This window comes from Camelina sativa, chromosome 15 (assembly GCF_000633955.1).
Source record: "Camelina sativa cultivar DH55 chromosome 15, Cs, whole genome shotgun sequence".
In the NCBI taxonomy this organism is placed as follows: domain Eukaryota; kingdom Viridiplantae; phylum Streptophyta; class Magnoliopsida; order Brassicales; family Brassicaceae; genus Camelina; species Camelina sativa.
In genome coordinates this window covers 4,371,662-4,380,568 of record NC_025699.1, presented here as the reverse complement: position 1 = coordinate 4,380,568, position 8,907 = coordinate 4,371,662, and the positions used below count along the sequence as shown (strand labels likewise).

The following is an 8,907-nucleotide window of genomic DNA, read 5'->3' as shown; positions in this document are numbered from 1 at the left end:
TCTTTCTTCGTGTTGCAGCACTGGTTTTGGAGTATCAGAGGGTTGGGCAAAACCAACTGAATCAAAGAAAACTTTCAGCAACAGTGCTTCTGGAGCTGAGTCAACTACCTCAGCTGCATCAACCCTCAATGGTAGTATATTCTCAGCTGGAGCAAACGCTGTCAGTCCACCTCCAAATAATTGGTCTCTTAGTTCAGTCCCTTCCTTCCCACCTACTATCTCAAGTATACCTTCCAATAATTCTGTGGGTGATGTTCCGTCAACTGTGCAATCTCTTGCCGCCACTCCCAGTTCCTCTAGTATATTTGGAAAGTTGCCTGCTGATACCAGTAACGATAGCAACTCACAATCAACTGCAGCACCACCCGCCTCTTCTACATCACCTTTCAAATTTGGGGAACATGCAGCTCCATTTTCTGCGCCAGCTGTAACTCAATCTAGCGGACAGATCTCAAAGGAGTCTGAAGTAAAAAAGTCAACATTTGAAAATACAAACACTTTCAAGTTTGGTGGAATGGCTTCAGCAGAGCCGAGCACTGGCAGCGGTTTTGGTGCTAAGTCCTCAGAAAATAAAAGCACGCCAGGTTTTGTGTTTGGAAGCTCATCTCCTGCTGTGGCAGATGCAGGTAAAAATATATTTGGTGGGACATCCTCTGTGGTTGGTGGCAGCACATTAAACCCATCTACTGCTGCATCATCTGCTCCTGTGAGCTCTGGAAGTTTAATATTTGGTGTGACATCTTCCTCAACCCCTGTGACGGAGACAGGCAAATTTTCTGTGAGTTCGGCAGCTACTAATGCCGGGAGTAATAATGCCGGAAGTAATATTTTTGGTACTTCCCCTCCTGCATTTTCAAGCTCTGGTAGTAGCATGTTTGGAAGTGTAGCTGCCAGTACCGGAGGCAGTATTTTTGGATTTAATGCTGGTTCATCAGCTTCATCAGCTTCTGCTGCTAGCTCTCAATCTCAGGCCTCGAATCTTTTCGGTGCTGCAAATGCTCAGACAGGTAATACTGGCAGCGGAACCACAACATCAACCCAAAGCACCCCCTTCCAGTTTGGTTCGTCTGCATCTGCTCCAACATTTGGTTCGTCTGGGAACTCTTCTCTTGCATCAAACAGTTCTCCATTTGTATTTGCTTCAGGCTCAACTCCTCAACTGAGTTCGATAAACTCCTCTGCAAGCTCTAGTGGTACAACAAGCTCTCCCCTATTTGGGTCAAGCTGGCAAGCTCCCAACTCTGCTCCAGTATTTAGTTCCTCGTTCACCCCTTCTTCATCTCCCTCCTTTAACTTTGGAGGATCGTCTGCTGCTACTGGTGGGTCAAGCACCCCTGCTCCCATTTTTGGTGCATCTACCAACACCCCATCATCATCACCTATCTTTGGTTTCAACTCAACCGGTCCTACCACTCCGCAGCAGCCGGTATTTGGTAACTCAGCCCCCTCAGCGAATCCATCACAGTCTGTGTTCGGTAACTCGAATTCCGGGTTTGCATTTGGTGCTCCTAATAACACAAATGGCATCAACAATAATAACCAACAAGTAAGCATGGAAGACAGCATGGCAGAAGACACATACCAAGCTAATAAAGCATCCATGGTAGCGCCGCCAATGTTTGGACAACCGGCTGTCACGATGCCGCAACCGAACTTTGGCTTTGGCGGAGGAGCAGCGACACAGCCTTCATCAATGGCTAACCCGTTCCAGTTTGGAGGGCAGCCGATCCCAAGCACGCCACAGAACGCATCACCTTTCCAGGCATCACAGAGTCTAGAGTTTCAAGGAGGTGGGAGCTTTTCACTAGGCAGCACTGGAGGAGGCGATAAGTCAGGACGCAGAATCTTTAAAGCGAAGAAAACCAACAGGAAGAAATAAGCAGCAGCACTAGGGGGGATGATACACCACCACACAAGAAAATGCATAGCTGGGCTCATGAAGAGAATCATACATAATCAGCCTTTTTGGTCTTTCTGTTGGCTATATATACTCGGGTAAACTGGGATGCAGAGCAGATGTGTCGTTTGATGAAAGAGGTAAAGAATATGCTTATTTCATCATCTCTTTTGTATTCGTGTCAACAAATAGCAATGGATTTGGGAGTTAAAATTTGTCCAGGGTTATAAAAGTTGTAGGAAAGTTTTGTAATTCTCAGAAAGAAAAATACTGGAGTCTGTAAGAGTAGTAAGCTCTGTTTCTCTTTTTTTCCATTAAAAAAAAAAAAACTCTCTCTCTCTCTTCTATTGTAGTGTTTGTAATAAATACTTTGGTCAAATCTTTCTTCAGTTTTGGTTTACGTTACTAAAATGTACTATGATTCATATGATAAACTCGGTTTGCAAAATTAAACCAAACCGAACCAAAATCGATTTTACCGTCTTCTTCTTCTTCTAGGAAGCTTCTTCTCGTTGACCAAATCTTTAAAAAGTTTCGTCTACTCAAAATCCAAACAGATTAAGGAAATTACGAAACCCTTTTAAGGACAAGTCTTCTTCTTTAAAAATTCGATTTCTCTCTCTGTCTCATCCGAATATTCCCAGAAAAGATTTCTTCACGGAGTAGAAGAAGAAGAAGAAGAAGAAGAAGATGAGGAGAGTTTTCGGCGCGAAAAAGAACACAGAGCCTCCTCCGTCTATTCAGGATGCCTCTGATCGGGTTTCCTCCTCCTCTCGTTTCTTATTTCAATTGGGAAATTTCCTCTTCGAAATCGTTTCTGTAATGTGATTTGGTTTTGAGATTTTCATAGTTTGGATTGACTGATGATATTTTAGATAGAGAACCAATGCTTAGGAAGGTTTAAGAGCTATAGGAAGAACCCCACTAAGATCCAAATGAAGAAGAAGAAGAAACTGAGTTTTGTTTTTATGTTTTTTTTTTTGTGGTCAGATAAATAAAAGAGGAGATTCGGTAGAAGATAAGATTAAGAAGCTTGATGTTGAGCTCTGCAAATACAGAGAACAGATTAAAAAGACTAGACCTGGTCCTGCTCAAGAAGCTGTCAAAGCTCGTGCTATGAGGGTTCTCAAGCAGAAGAAAATGTCAGTCTTTTAAAGCATTCTATTTCTCAAAGCTTAACTCTGTTCATTGGAATATGTGTGGTTGATAAATAAACAACACCTGCTTACATTGTTGCTTGCTTGAATTAGGTATGAAGGACAACGCGACATGCTCTATAATCAAACGTTCAATCTAGATCAAGTTTCATTCGCTGCTGAGGGACTCAAAGATGCTCAGCAAACTGTATGTTATCTTCTGTTCTCATCGTATTATAAATGATTTTGAGTCTTAACATAAAAAAGTTAAGAGATGTGTTTAAGTGTTTGAATGTTTTGTGTACCTATTCAATCTGTGCAGATGACAGCACTAAAATCTGCAAACAAGGAGTTGAAAGGAATGATGAAAACAGTAAAGATTCAAGATATTGATGTACGTTGTTTCAGTTACTTATAAACATGTTGGTTTTATTATCTGATTTCAAGTTTTTCTCTGGTGTTTGATTTGCCTGAAATTATCTCTGATGGTATAGAATCTGCAAGACGAGATGATGGATCTGATGGATGTGAGCTCTGAAATTCAAGAAACACTTGGTAGGAGCTACAATATTCCTGATGGCCTTGACGAAGATGACCTCATGGGAGGTATTATTCCTTGTTGTTCCGTAATGTGAAGATTAAGATAAAATCTCTTGCAACCCTATGCGTTTCTCATAATCATTTACACCTACTTTTGATGTATTACAGAGCTTGATGCTCTTGAAGCTGACATGGGAAACGAGACTGAAGCAGATGGAATGCCTTCTTATCTCCAACCCGATACAGAAACTGATTACGATAGCGAGCTTAACTTGCCTGCTGCACCAACAGGACACAATGGAGCTCCACATGGAAGAGTTCAGGTTACTTTTTAATTCTTAAGATTTCAAAATGCTTTAAGTATGATTACCTTGTGATGAATGGCTAATGAGACACCGTTCAACAATGTGATTCAACAGGCCGAGGATGAATTTGGATTACCAGCTGTGCCACGAGCTTCTCTCCGGGGATAAGTTCTGGCCATATCTCTTTGTTGGAGTGGATTACTACTAAGCTTTATTTTAGACCTTAGTATTTTCCCATTCATCTTGTGCATAATTTAACTTTGATAAGTCTCTCCCTTTTGGCTTTTTCGTATTGAACTAATAATATTATGATTTTTATATTGAGATTTTTCTGTAATCCAATGGGCCAACCGATATCTTAATGGGCCTCTCGCCGCTTTGAATCTCCCTCTCCTTCTCTCTCTTTCTTGCTCCGTCGTCATCGATGGATCAACCACCACGAGATCGGAGCAAGCGACAATGGAAATTCTCAACGTTCGTCTACTCTTCATCGATCTTATTCCTTCTTCTTTCGATAATCGTACTCAGCTTCACTACGACTGATCTCTACAAAGTCCAGAGTCTAAGATTCACCTTCTCCGCGAACCGCATCTATAGCTATCTTCTAGGGTTCTACGACGGATCCCCCAAATCCAATTCCGAATCAGTGAAACCAGGTTCGTCTACCTCACATTGCGTGTTATGGATGGCTCCTTTTCTCTCAAGTGGTGGTTACAGCTCAGAAGCTTGGTCTTACATTTTATCACTTCGTCAACATCTAACAAACCCTAGATTTCGAATCGAACACCATGGCGATCTAGAATCTGTAGAGTTTTGGAATGGTTTAGCTAAGGAGACTAAAGAGCTAGCGGTAGAAATGTATAGAACACAGTGTAGACCCAACGAGACGATCGTTGTTTGTCATAGTGAGCCTGGTGCTTGGTATCCACCATTGTTCGAGACTCTTCCTTGTCCTCCTACTGGTTACGATGATTTCTTATCTGTAATTGGTAGAACAATGTTTGAAACTGATAGAGTTAATCAAGAACATGTGGAGCGATGTAACCAGATGGATCATGTTTGGGTTCCTACTGAGTTTCATGTCTCTTCTTTTGTACAAAGTGGGGTTGATTCTTCTAAAGTTGTCAAGATTGTGCAGCCTGTTGATGTCGCCTTCTTTGATCCTTTAAAGTATGAGCCTTTGGATCTGATGGCTGTTGGGGATTTGGTTTTGGGTTCTGAGATGAAGAAGTCGGGTTTGGGGTTTGTGTTCTTGAGTGTGTTTAAGTGGGAGCAGAGAAAAGGTTGGGATGTGTTGTTGAAAGCTTACCTCAGAGAGTTCTCTGGTAGTGACAGTGTTGCTCTGTTTTTGCTGACAAACGCGTATCACTCAGACAGCGATTTCGGGAACAAGATTCTAGATTTCGTGGAAGATTTGAATATGGAAGAGACTCGAAATGGTTACCCTTCTGTGTATGTGATTGATAAACACATAGCTCAAGTTGATTTACCTCGGTTGTACAAAGCAGCTGATGCGTTTGTGTTGCCTACAAGAGGCGAAGGATGGGGAAGACCGATAGTGGAAGCTATGGCAATGTCTTTGCCTGTGATAACAACGAACTGGTCAGGACCAACTGAGTATCTGACAGAGCAGAATGGTTACCCGTTGGTGGTTGAGGAGATGAGTGAAGTGACGGAAGGTCCTTTTGAAGGGCATCTATGGGCAGAGCCATCTGTGGATAAGCTTAGGGTTCTAATGAGGCATGTAATGAATAATCAGGATGAGGCTAAGGTTAAAGGAAAGCGTGGAAGAGATGACATGATCCAGAAGTTTGCTCCTGAGGTTGTTGCTAAGGTCGTAGCAGATCAAATCGAGAGGATCTTTGATGAGAAAATAAGAACATGATACGATTTCACACACTTTTGCTTAGATCGAAGTAAGAAAACTAGAGGGAACAAGAATTGTAATTTTTTATTCATGGATTGTTCATAAAAAGCAAATCATGTCAAGAACAGCTTATTCTCTGAGTTTCGTTAAGTTTAATGTTTCTTGTTTAAAGATGAGAAGCGAAAGCAGACATGACTTCCTTGTACACTGGCTTCTTGAAATCCACTGCCTGTATAACAATGGAAATAGAAGAAGAAGATGAGTAAGAGAAAGTGGTAGAATCTAAACGTGGAAGGTCAATACAAAGAAAAGTAAAAATGTACGCACTTGTTCAATGACTTGATCAGGAGAAGTCCAGGACCATTCACCAAACTCAGGTTTCTCAGTTCCATCGCCAAGAAGATTGATTTCTTCATCTTTCCCAGTAAATTTCAGAAGAAACCTGAGGAATTCCCAATATGTGAACAAGAACCGAAATGAAATGACATAGGTTCTTGTGAAAAAAAGACTAACCACTTCTGTGCTTGACCCTTCCAATCAGAACCCCATCGGACCTTAAGCTTCTCTCTAACAACAGGAGGGAAGTCATAGGTTATCCAGTGAGGAGCCTACAGCCAATAAATAAAAACATGTTACATCATCGTTAGTGATTGATTAATATGTAAGGTAAGAAGAAGCAAAAAAGACCTCAGCGACGATCTCAGCGGAGTGAACTCCAGTCTCTTCTTTTAGCTCTCTCATGACTGCAACTCTTGGATCTTCACCCTCATCGATTCCACCCTATTCAACAAAACAACACACACGATCCTATTCAACTAATTGATTCCACAACAAACCCCCAATATGAATCCAATTAGAGAATAAACAGATTCAAAATCTATACCTGAGGCATTTGCCAAGCACTGGGAATATCCAACCTCGATGCAGTGAAAATCTGAAGTTAAAAATTGAGAAACCAAAAAATTAGAGAAGATGAAGAAGCTGAGTGTCTCCGATGAATTCATCAATCATCATCACCTTTTTGGAATCATTCATGAGGCATACACCGACATTTCTTCTGTAACCTTCGGGTGGAGACTCCATTGACGACGACGAAGAACAACAACACCCAGCAGAGGAGGAAAGAGACTGACGGCAACGGTGGACGAAGGGCAGGCTGGTGAATTTGAGAGGTTTCGAGGGGTAATTTCGGAAAAAAGGAATCACAGACGGAGAAGTTGAATGATGATGTAAGAGAAGAAGAGGTCGGTAGTACAATGCCATCAGAGAGGCCGACTCCCAATTTCGACGATACTGGAAAAAATAATATCTAGTTTGACGAAAGTGTCCCTGACTCTTCATATATAATTACGGACGTAACCTTTCTCTTTATTTATGTGTCCAATTTCAGTTTTGCTAATCAGATATAAAAAAGGTTATGTGATTATGTGAAACAAAACCTCCAAATATTTTCTCCGAAATTAAGTATTGTTTTTCAACTAAAGCAATTCCAAATCAAAACACAGAAGTCAAAAACAAAGCAAGAGCTGTAAAATTCCATATGTTGATTCAACTCATACTAGACCGAGTAACCAAACTCTCTCTCTCTCGTCTTTCTAAGACTCTTTCCTTAGTATCTCTTTGCAGGCCTGCTAAACAAATTGTTGCCGGGTGCAGCAAAAGCTTGTGGCTCAACTGTAGAAAACCCACTAGTATCAGACATTCCCAAAGAAGCAAGCATCTCTAGTGTCTCTTTGTCAACCTTAATCTCATCGGTTTTAATGGCTGACTCGTCGGGGACAAAGTCCATTCTTCTCTCGCGTTCTTCCTCTTGTAGCTTGAGTGAAATACCACGGACTGGACCCTTTTGGATACGTTTCATCAAGTGGGTGGAGAACCCAGCAATCTTGTTGCGTAGTCTTTTAGATGGGATGATTGCGACTTCTTCCAATATCTTTTTGTTGGTGTGGAAGTCAAGAGTCATACGTGAGTAGTACTTCTCAATCACCTGACGTGACGACTTCTTCACTGTTTTGGTACGTACACGACCCATCTTTTTTCACAAGCTTACCTGCGCCCAACAAATTTAAGACAACCCACAGATACGTCAACTTCTGACTACTAAACTTAGGCTCGTGTAACTACAAATAGTGTTATTTACTGTGAACTACGACTCAGGTTTTTGTTAGGACACCAACAAGTCAAAATCTTCGAACTTTGAAACAGCATCAGAGATGAATCAAACATTATTGCCGTGAATATCAAAACCAGTATTCAGTTTCAGTTATTTTGTGAAATGCCGACATTTGAGGTAAATGATTCAATCTAATAGAGATGCAGAACAAAACAATCAAGAGAGATCCAAAATTGAGCTGCATTGGAACACAAAATTGAAATTGAATACTTCAAAAATCAAACCTGCATCTTAAATACAAAATGAATTTTCACAGCTTCTATATGAATCTAACACAATCAAAGACTAAACTTCTCAGACACAAATCGCAAATGTTAAAATCAAAAATTAGGCACAAGACTACTGATTTTTCTTATGTGTTCCAATCCTCTATTATGAAATGCGGTTTAAAGGTAACGAGAACGTACCTGTAAGGCTTGGCCGGAGCTGGAGAGTAGAGAAGCCTGTGGACGCGGCGGCAAAAGAAAACAGTAGACAGCAAAAGAAGGGAGCTGGCGAAAGGCTTGTGGACTATTTTAATAAGAGACTCAACGAATGTTTAGGGTTCTACGATTGTACTCGTCTATACTCGGGACTATTTTAACACAGTGTATCTTAACCAATAGTAATATTACACGTCATAGACGTATTTGGACTTTAGTTTCCCGATACAACTTATTTTAAATGGGCTTTAATATGAGGCCAATTTGTATTTGTGCACCCATGGGACAGGAAGATCCAATAAATAAATGGGCTTTCTTACGAGCAAACACGTAGAAGTCGTTTTTTTCACATTAGTCCAGTCACGCCCTCCACAATTAGATCAGTCGGACCAGAAAACCATCTGATTAAGCTTCCATTTTTTTAATAACCCACAAGTTTATGACCTTCGTTACCTTATCCATGATTTTTAACTGAACAGAGTGGACCACCTACATTTTCGACATAACCGGATGGAATAAACTTTATTTTACTTTTTATTGGTGGAGTATATAATAACGATCTTGCAA

The 8,907-nt window shown here is 40.9% G+C and overlaps 5 protein-coding genes across 6 annotated transcripts in view; 3 read left to right on the top strand and 2 right to left on the bottom strand.

The window, feature by feature from the left end:
- LOC104745244 (nuclear pore complex protein NUP1-like) overlaps positions 1-2,297 on the top strand; it is a gene marked incomplete in the record, with an annotated part of 6,861 nt that extends 4,564 nt beyond the window's left edge. The window contains 1 exon segment of the mRNA XM_019237209.1: positions 19-2,297. Within this exon segment, the coding sequence (XP_019092754.1) occupies positions 19-1,879 (1,861 nt within the window).
- LOC104745243 (charged multivesicular body protein 5-like) lies at positions 2,443-4,046 on the top strand. Of its 2 annotated transcripts, none has more exons than XM_010466439.2 (7): positions 2,443-2,716; positions 2,888-3,039; positions 3,148-3,241; positions 3,356-3,427; positions 3,528-3,639; positions 3,742-3,896; positions 3,993-4,046. In XM_010466439.2, the coding sequence occupies exons 1-7, from the start codon at positions 2,588-2,590 to the stop codon at positions 4,044-4,046; spliced, it is 768 nt and encodes a 255-aa protein (XP_010464741.1). In that variant the 5' UTR covers positions 2,443-2,587. The 2 variants fall into 2 exon arrangements, with proteins under 2 accessions (XP_010464741.1, XP_010464742.1); XM_010466440.2 differs by having other exon boundaries at positions 2,588-2,656.
- Positions 4,039-5,916, top strand: LOC104745241. Its single transcript, XM_010466437.2, has one exon. The coding sequence runs from the start codon at positions 4,303-4,305 to the stop codon at positions 5,761-5,763; it is 1,461 nt and encodes a 486-aa protein (XP_010464739.1). The 5' UTR covers positions 4,039-4,302; the 3' UTR covers positions 5,764-5,916.
- LOC104745242 (nudix hydrolase 26, chloroplastic-like) lies at positions 5,811-7,042 on the bottom strand. Its single transcript, XM_010466438.2, has 6 exons — positions 6,763-7,042; positions 6,629-6,679; positions 6,433-6,525; positions 6,259-6,353; positions 6,073-6,187; positions 5,811-5,974 (listed from the first exon to the last, which is right to left on the bottom strand). Exons 1-6 carry the CDS (start codon positions 7,006-7,008, stop codon positions 5,912-5,914), a joined length of 663 nt encoding a protein of 220 aa, XP_010464740.1. The 5' UTR covers positions 7,009-7,042; the 3' UTR covers positions 5,811-5,911.
- On the bottom strand, positions 7,182-8,449 carry LOC104745240 (40S ribosomal protein S17-2-like). The gene is made up of 2 exons (XM_010466436.1): positions 8,326-8,449; positions 7,182-7,795 (listed from the first exon to the last, which is right to left on the bottom strand). Exon 2 carries the CDS (start codon positions 7,775-7,777, stop codon positions 7,355-7,357), a length of 423 nt encoding a protein of 140 aa, XP_010464738.1. The 5' UTR covers positions 7,778-7,795; positions 8,326-8,449; the 3' UTR covers positions 7,182-7,354.

Bases quoted from the DNA above. Each gene is read 5' to 3' on its own strand.
- LOC104745243 (XM_010466439.2), top strand. From the start codon at position 2,588: ATGAGGAGAGTTTTCGGCGCGAAAAAGAACACAGAGCCTCCTCCGTCT. The intron at 2,717-2,887 runs GTAATGTGATTT...TTTTGTGGTCAG, and splicing joins TCCTCTTCGAAATCGTTTCT to ATAAATAAAAGAGGAGATTC. The intron at 3,428-3,527 runs GTACGTTGTTTC...CTGATGGTATAG, and splicing joins TAAAGATTCAAGATATTGAT to AATCTGCAAGACGAGATGAT.
- LOC104745240 (XM_010466436.1), bottom strand. From the start codon at position 7,777: ATGGGTCGTGTACGTACCAAAACAGTGAAGAAGTCGTCACGTCAGGTG.
- LOC104745241 (XM_010466437.2), top strand. From the start codon at position 4,303: ATGGATCAACCACCACGAGATCGGAGCAAGCGACAATGGAAATTCTCA.
- LOC104745242 (XM_010466438.2), bottom strand. From the start codon at position 7,008: ATGGCATTGTACTACCGACCTCTTCTTCTCTTACATCATCATTCAACT. The intron at 6,680-6,762 runs GTGATGATGATT...TTTTAACTTCAG, and splicing joins TCATGAATGATTCCAAAAAG to ATTTTCACTGCATCGAGGTT. The intron at 6,354-6,432 runs GTCTTTTTTGCT...TATTGGCTGTAG, and splicing joins CCGCTGAGATCGTCGCTGAG to GCTCCTCACTGGATAACCTA.